The 12,790-nt window shown below is 38.1% G+C and overlaps 1 protein-coding gene across 2 annotated transcripts; it reads left to right on the top strand.

Moving 5' to 3' along the window:
• The first annotated feature begins 1,766 nt into the window (after nucleotides 1-1,766).
• Nucleotides 1,767-11,651, top strand: Arglu1 (Arginine and glutamate rich 1). Of its 2 annotated transcripts, none has more exons than XM_073966798.1 (6): nucleotides 1,767-1,968; nucleotides 3,148-3,382; nucleotides 3,441-3,497; nucleotides 9,020-9,220; nucleotides 10,950-11,033; nucleotides 11,118-11,651. In XM_073966798.1, exons 1-6 carry the CDS (start codon nucleotides 1,886-1,888, stop codon nucleotides 11,283-11,285), a joined length of 828 nt encoding a protein of 275 aa, XP_073822899.1. In that variant the 5' UTR covers nucleotides 1,767-1,885; the 3' UTR covers nucleotides 11,286-11,651. The 2 variants fall into 2 exon arrangements, with proteins under 2 accessions (XP_073822899.1, XP_073822900.1); XM_073966799.1 differs by having other exon boundaries at nucleotides 1,788-1,968; nucleotides 3,151-3,382.
• Nucleotides 11,652-12,790: the final 1,139 nt, after the last annotated feature.

Raw genomic sequence — 12,790 nt, 5'->3', positions numbered from 1 at the left:
CGGTCCACAATATCGTGAATTTCATTAACAAATTTCATGGAATTATGCGTTCTATGGTCGAATTCTCCACTACAGCTATTTCATGATTTTGTTCTACTATGGAACTCGATCAAGAAACGCATAATTTCGTGACATTTTTAATGAAATTCGCGCTAGTGTGGAACGGGAACAAATCACATACCGTAATTAGGCTCCAGGTCATTAGAGCCAGGCTCAATAGGTCGGTATTGAACAGACTGGTGAAATAGCACCACTTCCACTTCTGGTGATATCCTTCCTCAGTACGTTGTAACCATCACAACGATGTAAGCTGCAGCTGTTCTTGCGCTTGGTTTCCTGCACGCAGCGACCATGATATTCTTCCGACTCATGAAATCAACTATTTGCAATTAAATTGCAAAAGGATGTATTTTCAGGAATTGGCTGCTGTTGTGAAGACCCCGGGTGAGACCTGATGACGTCGAAGACGATTCACTGGGGGCTGTTGTTGCACCACAGCATCTATTGCATCTCACCGACGTTTGAATGTGGTGGATGCGGATGTGACAAACTGATCACATCCATTTTGGGGTTTCCACGGTCCTGGTACGGACGAAAAAGAATTCCGAGTAGGCATTCCGGGATATGCTGCTCCAAAACAGAAAAACGAGGTTTGATCTGTCATTTGCTCTGATATAAAAGCAGTTGTGACTTACAATGATGTCTTAGAAGTACTCAAAACGGGACACTGAGGATCTTGTTGTATATGGTAATAGGACTTATTCATTCATCGACTAGTAAGTAAATCTAGTAGAATTTTGAGAGTATTAATCCTCAAAGCCCACTCAAAATGACATGTTGTCATATACAATATCCCTGAAACTCGATATATCATATCAAAGGACATCATCCGATTGTCAATGTCTGCGTCGTTGAAGACCACCCCGCAAAGCTGTAACCTTATCCTAAAAGTCGTGGATGACGAGTCACTACATCCCAAATCTTACTCGTTGAATTCAGAAAGCAGTAAATTGGCGTGACGTCAACAATGAATTCCAGGGACACTACTACATATCGATTTATTTGAAGCTAAGCTTCCTTCAACGTACAATCTTTCGATTGGCGGAACATTTCGAATACAATTTTCAGCGTCTCCCGAATGGAATGGATCAAATTAGCCATTCGCTTTTAGTCTTCAAAGTTTCTAGGTGTTCGCACTTTTTTTGTATCAGTATCGGCGTACCTGAATCCCTGTCATAACTTTTTTTGCGGTCATATAATTATTGCCACGTTTTCTTCACTTGTTATTATGGTGATAATGGCTTTTACCTCAAATAAATCGAATTGATGCACTTTGTCATAATATAGTCTAACTATGCCTTTAACATTCCATACTTTCTATGCTAAAATTAACGAAAGTGGTCACGGTTTTGAACATTTTTCATGTTTTCACTTAACTTCTCAGGCGCCATCTACATGTCAAATGAAGAAACATAAAATAATCCCGTTTGAAGTCACCCTATCACAAACACAGGGTAGATCAAGACAAATAAAATTATTTAAGAGTTGCATTATCTTATTTTTTCAATATTTAGTTATATAAAATTCATTCAGAAGGAAAAATTACAAATAGCACATCCTCACGTTTCGAAACAAAATAATCTCAAAACAATTTTGTGTCTCAAAATGACGTGTTTCTTGTTTTGTTATCAATAGCAAAGACCACATGATAATTTAATCGATTACTCCACTATCGTTTCATGATCCCTATACAATAACATTTCGATAAGTACTAATCGGTCTTTAGATACCTATCACTTTGCAAAAAAATCTTCATGTACGGAAGAACGCTGGTGTTAAGTTTAACTTTTATCATAATTAATAAGAACTAATAAACAATAACAAAATGGGTTCAAGATCAAGAAGTCCATCACCTAAAAGGCGACATCACAAAAGTAAACATAAAAAACGGAGTAAATCCAAATACAGGTATGGAAGCTGAATGACGTCTTCGAAAGATTTTTCATTAATTTTATTACGTGTGGTGTTGTTGCGATTGTGTGTGTACAAGTGTAAAATAAAATGCTAAAGAGGAGACGTGATAAGTCAGTAGCAGAAGAGAAGAAGAAGCATCTGTTTAGAACGGCACATTAAAGAGGAGATAAGGGAAGCATTATCTTCCAGTGTGGTGACATCTTTGTGGGATGTTCCTTAGTGCATATGGCTATCAACTTGATCTAAAGCCAGGTCAGGCAATGTGCGCTTGCTGAGAGCAAGTGAGCGAAAACTTCAATGTAAAATGCATTGAAATGTGTGCACACTTGCTCTCAGCAAGCGCACATTGCCTGACGTGGATCTAAAGAGAAAAATATAAACTCCAAAAATGCTAATATTTTGCACTGAGAATTATTACCACTCCTGGAACTCCTTTCCTTTAGGGTGCCGGCTACTTAGAGAAAAATAAACAACTTAGGCTTATCTTTCCTTTACCGACCCACCTCAGAGAATTATGAAAAAATGACCACAGATAGTTCTTTTTATCCCGATTCCAACCATGTATTGCTTTTGTTGCGGAAATGTAGACTTCCCGAGATATAGGCCTTCAAAGTTCCACAACGGCCCTAGTCTAAAATGTTGGCAAACCACCACAGAAAATTTTTAAAAAATTACCACAGATAGTACATTTTACACCAAATCCAACGAAAATATTTAATTTAAAAGAAAATTTTGTTCCCATTGCCGAGATTTGCACCTGTCCATAGGAGAAAGTCTTAAATCCCGGCCGAAGGCCGGCTCTTTAGAGAAAAATAGGTTAGCGCCTTTGTGGATCTTTTGAGGCCCATATCTCGGGAAGTATACATTTCCGCAACAAAAGCAATACATGGTTGGAATCGGGATAAAAAGCACTATCTGTGGTAATTTTTTCATAATTTTCTGCGGTGGGTCGGTAAAGGAAAGGAGTTCCCAAATTTCTCTTCCAGGTGCACCTAAAGGAAAGATAAGCCTTTTTATCGTTTAGGGCTATAATTAATTTAATTTTATTAAAAAGAAGTCTTACATAGGAGTTTCTTAAATGTGTCATCTTATTCATAGCTTTATGTTCTATATCATGGACTTTAATTTGTATTGAAACATCAACTAATTTATTTCTCGCATTTTATTTGGCAGCAGTAAAAAAGAAAACCGCGAACGTGATGAACTATACTATTCGTCCAGTAGTAAAAAAGAAAATCGTGACCGTGAAAGGGAGCGGGACAGAGAACGTGAACATAACCATCATCGATCAAGTCGAAAACGTTCCTCATCAACATCATCGAGTAGTTCATATACAGACAGTGATTCACACAGCAGTAGTCACCGAAGTAGTCGTCACAAGAAAAGTCGTTATAAGAAATTGGATGAGGTGAGCTAATCTGTGAATAATTTATTTGTAAATATTAATATGACATTTCGTAAAACAGGTGGAACGTTTAGCTGAAATGGAAAGACAGAGAAGGCAGAAGGAAGCTGAACAAAAGGTGAGATCATTATTACACCCTTTATACACATTATTTTTTTAATAACATCTATGTTGATCGAATAGCGTTGATATGCAAGTTTCTTACTTACTTACTTACTTAGCTGGCCCATTACAGAACATTTGTTCTATAGGCCGAACTAAGAAGAGATCTCCATTCCTTGTTGTTATTCCTCTCTATTTGTTGCTTTGCACTCTGGAATACCGCGCCTTTTCATCTCATCATCCACTTGTTTGCGCCATCTATTCCTTGGCCTGCCAATTCTGCGTGCACCGCCATGTGGCATGTATTCATACGCCTTTTTAGCGGGTTCATCATCGCTCATTCTTATGATATGGCCTAGCCAACGCAATCGCTGCATCTCGATACGTTTAACAATATTGATGTCGTTGTATAGCAGATACAGCTCGTGGTTCATGCGACGTCGATATTCACCGTCAACGCAGATTGGTCCGTAGATCTTTCGAAGAATTTTTCTCTCAAACACACCAAGCACTGCCATGTCTGCTTGCGCAAGTACCCAGGCTTCGGAGCCATACATCAGCACGGGTAGTATCAGTGTTTTGTAGAGCGTTATTTTTGTTTGACGAGATGTGGCTTTGTTTTTAAACTGCTTACTTAATCCAAAGTAGCATCTGTTGGCCAATACAATTCTTCTTTTTATTTCACAACTGATGTCGTTTGTTGTGTTGACGGAGGTGCCGAGGTAGACGAAGTCTTTTACTACCTCAATATTATAGGAACCAACTTCCACAGTCGGTCCGAGCTCAATGGACGCATTGCGCGTCGACACCATCAACTTGGTCTTCTCACCGTTTACCGCCAGACCCACTTTAGCAGATTCTCCTTCGACCTTTATAAAGGTATCAGTTACTTCTTTTACTGATCGACCCATGATGTCTATATCATCAGCATAAGCAAGTAACATGTGACTATTGGTGTAGATTGTGCCACTTCTTTTGACGTTTGGCTCTCGTATAACCTTTTCTAGCAGGATGTTGAAGAGGTCACACGAAAGGCTGTCTCCTTGTCTGAAACCTCTTTTGGTACCAAACTCTTCGGAGAGGTTCTTTCCTATTTTAACTGAGGACCTCGTGTCAGTTAAAGTCATTTTACAAAGCCGGATGAGTTTGCGGGAATACCAAATTCAGACATGGCTTGGAATACCTTTGAGCGCAGCGGACTGTCGAAGGCTGCTTTATAATCGACAAAAAGGTGGTAGGTGTCGATCTGCATCTCTTGGGTCTTCTCCAGGATTTGCCGCAGGGTAAATATCTGGTCAATGGTGGACTTGCCAGGTCTAAAACCGCATTGGTATGGTCCAATAATCTCGTTGACCATTGGCTTTAGTCGTTCGCACAATATCCCTGACACGATCTTGTAGGCAATAGGGAGTAGACTTATGCCCCTATAGTTAGAGCATACAGTCTTATCTCCCTTCTTGTGGACGGGGCACAGGATACTCAGGTTCCAATCGTCGGGTACTCGTTCTTCCTGCCAGATGGTGCTAACTAGCTGATGAATACACCTTATCAGCGTGTCGCCTCCGGTTTTTAACAGCTCGGCTGGTAAGCCATCGGCCCCTGCTGCCTTATTATTCTTCAGCCGATTTATTGCTGTCTTTACCTCATCTTGGCTGGGCGGTATACATTCAATACCATCTTCTGGGATTGGGACTGTGGTATCTTCGTCGTCTTCGCTGCTATTGGATACCAACAGATTTGAAAAATGTTCTTTCCATATCCTGAGTACACTATCTGTATCAGTTACCAAATTACCTTGCTGGTCTCTACAGGAGGATGTGCCTGTACCAAAGCCATCAGTTTGATGCTTGACTCTTTGGTAGAATTTTCGGACTTCATTCTGGCTCCTGTACATCTCGATTTTTTCACACTCCCGCTTTTCCATCTCTCTCTTTTTCCTGCGGAAAAGACGTTTCTCCTCTCTCCTTTTCTCCCTGTATCTCTCTCGTGCGCTACGCGTTGCTACGGATTGTAAAGTAGCCTTATATGCCGCATTTTTCTCTTCGGTGGCAGCACGACACTCCTCATCATACCATGGATTCCTTGGTGGAGGTCTCTGGTATCCAAGTATGGATTTTGCGGCTGTTTGCATGGAGTGGGCAATGCTTTGCCATTGCGCTGATATGTTATCGGGATGAGGAGGGCTTTGATTAAGCAATTGGGCTAGTTGAGTGGAATATGCTGTGGCTATCTGTTGTGATTGCAGCTTACCGATGTCTAACTTTCGTGTTGTGTCTGTTCGTACTTTGTTTGCTACGTTTAAGCGGGTGCGTACCTTTGCTGCAACAAGGTAGTGGTCCGAATCAATGTTTGAGCCTCGGAACGATCGTACATCCAACACGCTCGATGAATGTCTTCCATCTATCACAACATGATCAATTTGGTTTCTTGTTTTCTGATCTGGAGACAGCCAGGTGCCCTTATGAATATCGAGATGCTTAAATATGGTACTGCTAACTACCATGTTTCTTGCAACTGCAAAGTCTATCAATCTCATACCATTGTCAGATGTTTCACTGTGGAGACTGAATTTCCCGACTGTTGGGCCAAAGATATTCTCCTTTCCAATTTTGGCATTAAAATCGCCTAGAATGATTTTAATGTCATGGGCAGGGCAACGGTCATATGTTTCTTCTAAGCGCTCGTAAAATATATCTTTGGTCTGTTCGTCCTTTTCTTCAGTGGGAGCATGAGCGCAAATAAAGCTGATGTTGAAGAATTTAGCTTTTATTCGAATTGCAGCAAGTCTTTCATTCACTGGAGTGAAGCTGGATACAAGATGTTTTAGTCTCCGACTAACTACGAATCCACAACCAAACTCATGCTTTACGTCATGGCAGCTATAATACAGTGCGTCACCTTTAGGTGTTGTTGTGACGCCTTTCCCAATCCATCGTATTTCCTGTATGGCAGTAATATCGGTCTTGTACTTTTCAAGTACGTCTGCCAATGCGAAGACTGCACCTTCTCTATAAAGAGTGCGAACATTCCAGGTGCAGATTCGCAGATCATGGTCCTTAAAACGTTTGCGGGGTTCGTCAACTTTAGAGGGGTTTGTTTTTTCTTTCTTTGCAAGTTATTGAGCGCTAAATACGGGATTCAGGGTGGTGCCAATTGTACTCCAGTAGACTATTGTTCACCCCAAACAAATTTTGTTGAAAAATATAGGGCAGGTTGTTCTGGGTTCCAATTACTATGAACACATAAAAAGATATAACACCATCATTTCTGAGATGGTCAATGTTTGTCTCAGTTAAATTTGAGAATATGCAGAAAAGTTAAAAACTATGCAGTATTAAAGGCATGTACCGCCGTAGCTTTCTTTCGCACATGCATGCCTACATCCGGGATTGTCTTGTTGTGGCGGAACTACATGTTGTTTATTTTTTCTCAATCAAGTGGTGTTTCTACGTTCAGGATGATACAACCTAAACTGGGTGTGTCCATGAAGAACTGTCGGTCAGTAGAGTGGGCATCGCGGTTGAAGAGATGTAGAATATCGTGTGGCCCGTTTGCACACACTGAGCAGATGACTTGTGTAGTATGTATTATAAATTCTAGCCCAATAAAAAATTGAGGAGCTAATATAACTCTTTTCTGTTTTGGAAGTTGTTCTTCCTCAGATGCAGTGGATAAAAGATTGTCTCATTATTCACATTGTAGTTTTGGATGACGCTGACTACTGCATCTGTATGAATAGCATTTAGCCCTGTCATATTAGCCTGATATGGACTTTATCTCTGGTCGGCTTCACTCTACATCCTGCTTCTTAACTCATAGTTGCGGCATGTTCGAATGTGACCCCTAAAATCTTGGAAAATTCTGGTCGGGATTTTTACTCCGTGGAACTGTAAATTCAAGGACCTACCTATCTCCACAATCCATGTGATGAAAAGTGTGGATGTAGATTTGCTAACTGACAATGTAGTCATTAAATTTATTCCATATATCATCAACAATTGAACACGACGCCATTATCGTGCAATCATCCGCATAAGACGATTTTCAGGTAGAGTTTGAACCGTTCCGTCCTCATTTGACTGGCGTTCCAACAAGGTCAACACGGTTTACTTATCTTCACCTAAAGTCGTGCCGACTAGCGACTTCAGAGCCTTGTTCCTGTTCCTTTGCTTATTGCAGACAGTTTTGGCATGATCAGATGACCTGAATAGGCTGTCGAATGTAACCGCTATTCTTACTCTGTCGACCTGTACATTCAGGGACCTACCGATCGCTATTATCCATAAAAAGTATGGATGTAGATTTGCTAGCTGATATTGCAAGGTTCCGTGAGTGGAAGAAACTATCAAAGTTGGCGATAAGTTTTTCGCATATATCGTGCAGATGATTGCATAAAACACAATGTTTATGCTGCCCTGTGGTTGTGGAAGTTCAGAGAGGTAGAGTTTGCATTGTTTCGTAGATATCACCCCACATTAGGAAATCCCCGGGGCATAGACTTCGCGTTCCTGAACTCCACTTATGACTGGCGACCGCATTCATAGTTTAGCATTAAACGCTTCTAACTCAGCTGTAAGCTGGTGACATAAATGTTCTCAAGCAGGATCGGCAAATTACGAGAACCGACCTGTCACACGGCTTGTTCTGGTTAAGTAGTCTGCTTATACTGGTTCCGGAAAATGTTGAGCTATACTGTTTCCTGAAATCCTGTGGGTGATCTGCAATTTACTTTTGATAACTTCCTCTATGGCTCCGGGGAAGTAAGGCCACGAAAGTCTTTTCTTTTGGTGAGAGAAGATAGATCGGCTATTAACATTCTCCCTTACTCGGATCTTTCTTTGGTTTCAATAATGGGACTACTACTCGGGCCATTATCCAGGCTGCGGGAACTATGTAGTAGGTATATATGCTCTACTCGAGGTCTAGGCCTTATTCCAGTTTGAATAGTTCGCTAATGATGTTATGATGTTTGCAGGCGATATCTCTTTCTGAAGAGCTACTCAACTAATAGCGAAAACAGGTCACGTAATTTGGTGACTGTGTGGGTTCGAGTCCTTGGCTTTCCTTATTCACTTGCAAAAAATCTTTAGTTCTGACTTTAATTTTATAATTTTATTTTTCGCGGAAGTTCATGTTTCTCGAGATTTGGAACTTCAGATTTTCATAAATGCCCTTGTTCTTTACGCGGACTAGCACCTTTAAGTCCCGATTTCAACGATATACTATATATTTTTCCTGCGGAAGTCCAAAAAATATCCATTTTTCACAGGGACAAGTCTTAAATTCCCGACTATCCACAAAACTTAAACTTTATAAAGGGAGATATTACTACATTGTCTCTGCACATGGGTGACACTCTGAAATTCCCGAGAGGACATCTCCAAAATATTACTTTTTAAGGGGAAGGCTTTCAAAAATAACATTAAGTGAACAATATTCGTGATCGGGGGCTCTATTTTCAGTTTTTTTTTTTTTTTATTTGCAATACTTTAAGCCTTTTTCTTCAAAATTTTCCCAATTTATATCTCTTTCTTGCAGATCATTGAAGAAGAAGCCTCCAAACGCATTGAAATGCTTGTGAAAAAACGTGTAGAAGAAGAGTTGGAAAAGCGACGTGATGAAATCGAACAGGAAGTGAAGCGGCGAGTTGAAGAAGCCAAAGCTGAAATGGAACGTGAAATGATGTTAGAATTAGAAAGACGACGTGAACAAATACGTGAAGAAGAACGTCGCAGAGAGGTAGGTGCTCGTTTTCAGGGAATTTCTAAAAAGTCAACACTTGGAGCAGCTTATTATTGTGTGACATTAACAACACTCCAAGCCTTTATAATGTTAATCATAATGACGAAGAAGAAGAAGAAGATGATGATAATGATGAATAACATAAAACTTTTCCTATCCATAATAAAAAGCATTAATCCCAAAACAGCAGATGTGTTCATAGTTCATATGTGAACATTTTGTATCCTAATGTTTCCCACCATACCCCATTAACATTTGCACTTTTCCCCCCAAACACCTTACCCCACAACCCCCAGCTAACCACAACACTATCTTTTAACTGCAAAAAAAAATGTCAACAAAATCTTAAGGATTTTTGTATGCCAAAAACAAATATTAATTATTTATACTTTTTTCAAACACAAAAATATCTTTAAAGAAATCCTCATTTTGATTTTTGATAAAACTCCTCTTTCTGTTTGTCGGAGTTTTAGACAAAAATATAAAATATTTTATGTACTGGCAGACAAGGACAACTTACCTATTTTTTATAGGTAGGTGGTGCTGTACTTGTGTTTGCTTCTATCTGCTTGTATTATTTGAAAATACACATAAACAAACCAAAGACACAACCAGAAACTTAAACACACAATTCAAAACGTCTTCAAAATAATATTGCCACTACAAGTGCAACAACTACTATCACTACTGACTTAAAGAATGAAAAACCTACGAAGTAGCTGAAGAGTCATGACCAGTTGTGGACATTAATGTGGAAGTAAGTTTTGTATTTAGCATCAGCATCAATGAAGTGAGGACACAGAAGAAGTAACAAAAAACTCACAGAGAAGGACAAAGGCCGGTCTAACAGCAACCATTTGCAAACAAAGAGAACCCAATAAAAGACATGGAAATAACTGGTCTGGCCATTGAAATACATTTTAGGCCTTTAACAAAGTGATGATCTATGAATTCAATCCAGAGGCCAAACGAATATTAGCACAACATTCCATCACTCTTCTTAGATCCAATGTCAAAGCAAAAGAATCTCAATTCCAACAAAATTGTTTATCATTTTTTTCTTAAGTTCCAACGATCGATCTTTGTTGCAATGTTTTGTTCTTGTTAATGTTGTTGTTATTGTTGTTGTTGATGAAATGCTATAACATGTTTAGAGTAAAAGAAATTGTTAATAACATGTTGTACATATATACATATTTTGTTAAACAAATGCAAAAAAGTATTGGAAAGCGCGGTGTTCAGAAAAAATAATTGTAAGTAAAATTTTTCAAATTTAAATGGATTTAAAAATAAACACAAAAAAAACACTCATCCATGGCAAAGAAGAAGATAAAGAAGGCCATCATCAAAGCAAGAACTCTCAAAAAGAACAATTAAAAAAAAACAACAAAATTTTTAGTGTTAAGTATCACCATCTTACATATTTATATGTGTATGTATATATATTTTAATAAAAAAAACAGTAGCAGCCAACTGTCCTTTGAGCAGAAAGCGGCACTTTTCTCAAACTTGCTAAAGCAAAAAAGCAAACAACCAATTTTCCCCCAAAAAAATTAAATTAAAATTGTTTTATTCCGTTCAAGAAAAGAAAAAAAAAGAAGAAATAAATCAATTTTTTGTTTAAATTCTCAAATCACAAATTAGTTTTTAATTTTATATGTTTTCGTTTATTGTCTGGCAAATTCCATTTTAATAACATTCCCCACATTGTTTCCCTAATTTATAGGAAGAGGAAAAGAAAAAACGTGAGGAGCTAGAAGAAATTTTGGCTGAAAATAATCGCAAAATTGAAGAAGCCCAGCGTAAATTGGTAAGTTTCAATCTCAATTTTAAATTAATTATTTTAAAGAAATGAAGATAATATATTTCTGTTTTTCTTTTCTTCTCCCTTTAGGCTGAAGAACGTTTGGCCATTATCGAAGAGCAACGTCTCATGGACGAAGAACGGCAACGCATGCGTAAAGAACAAGAGAAACGTGTTAAGGAAGAACAAAAAGTCATATTAGGGAAAAATAACTCAAGACCAAAACTTTCATTTTCATTAAAACCAGGAGCCTTATGAGGAGAGTTCCTTGGGCTGTTACTCTTTTATTTTTATGTTTATTAGGCCATTATCATTGTTCATTTTTTCTTTAATTTCTTGCATTTCTTTTGTTTTTCTTTTTATATTTTCTAATTTTTCATTTTCTCCAATTTCATTTCATTTTAAGTTTCTAGGTTAACACATATTTTCCACCCATGCTTTTCTTAAAGATTTGGTTTTTACAAATCTTTGCTAGCAGTAAGAAAAAAAAGAAAGAAAAAGAAGAAAAGAGATGCCAACTGAAATAGTTTTTTATTTGTTTTTTTTTTTCTCAATAAAATAAATAATAATTTACTTGTTCAACAGTCAGGTGAATTATTATTAAACTTTTGCTATAAACAATAATTATCCTGGTCTTAATTCAAAATAGTTATTAAACCAAATCAACTCAATAATCAATCAATCATCATCATTATCATTTGTGTTTATTTTCTTGGAAAATGGCTTAAAGAGCAAACAAAAAAAATATGTACATTGCAAAAAAAAAACAACCTATATATCAGTTAATGAAGAAAAACAATCTTTATAACATATTGTAGCAATCAACAATACATTTTTGATAATTTGAAACAATAAATATCTTTATTTAGAAATCGTTTTTCTAAAACAAAATAAATAAAAAAGTGTTTTTGTTTACCTTCTGCGACTCCAAAAAAGGATCCCTTCAGATGAACTGCAGTAGCAGAGAGCTGTAGCTACTCTTTATAGGCGAACTTAAGGAAGTTTTATAGATGGGCTGAAGGGACTCATTATTGACGGACTGAAGGGAGTTTTTATAGACGAGCTTAAGGGAGTAGTCTCTATAGACAAAGGGGGTTATCGTGAACGGCAATTCCCCGTGAATTTTTTCACTTTCTCCCTTAAATTGCACCGGCGGAAAGACAAAACTCACGGGTAAATTTCATTCATGATAACCCCCGAAATGAAGGGAGTCTCTATAGACGAAATGAAGCGAGTCTCTGTAGACGAGTTAAATGGAGTCTTTATAGACGAGTTCAAGGGAGCCTTTATAGACGAGTTTAAGGGAGTCTTTTTGACGAGTTCAAGGGAGTCTTTATAGACGAGTTCAAGGGAGTCTTTATAGACGAGTTCAAGGGAGTCTTTATAGAAGAGTTCAAGGGAGTCTTTATAGACGAGTTCAAGAGAGTCTTTATAGACGAGTTCAAGGGAGTCTTTATAGACGAATTCAAGGGGGTCTTTATAGACGAGTTGAAGGGTGTCTTTATAGACGAATTTTGAAGGGAGTCTATACAGACGAGTTGAAGGGAGTCTATACAGACGAGTTGAAGGGAGTCTATATAGACGAGTTGAAGGGAGTCTATACAGACGAGTTGAAGGGAGTCTATATAGACGAGTTGAAGGGAGTCTATATAGACGAGTTGAAGGGAGTCTATATAGACGAGTTGAAGGGAGTCTATATAGACGAGTTGAAGGGAGTCTATATAGACGAGTTGAAGGGAGTCTATATAGACGAGTTGAAGGGA

The sequence above is a fragment of the Musca autumnalis genome, unplaced genomic scaffold, assembly GCF_047663935.1.
Source record: "Musca autumnalis isolate F117 unplaced genomic scaffold, ASM4766393v1 scaffold_2, whole genome shotgun sequence".
In the NCBI taxonomy this organism is placed as follows: domain Eukaryota; kingdom Metazoa; phylum Arthropoda; class Insecta; order Diptera; family Muscidae; genus Musca; species Musca autumnalis.
This window is presented reverse-complemented; position numbering and strand designations above follow the sequence as displayed.

Coding starts and splice junctions, on each gene's coding strand:
- Arglu1 (XM_073966798.1), top strand. CDS start 1,886: ATGGGTTCAAGATCAAGAAGTCCATCACCTAAAAGGCGACATCACAAA. Junction 3,498..9,019: donor AGAAGGAAGCTGAACAAAAG/GTGAGATCATTA, acceptor TCTTTCTTGCAG/ATCATTGAAGAAGAAGCCTC. Junction 11,034..11,117: donor AAGAAGCCCAGCGTAAATTG/GTAAGTTTCAAT, acceptor TTCTCCCTTTAG/GCTGAAGAACGTTTGGCCAT.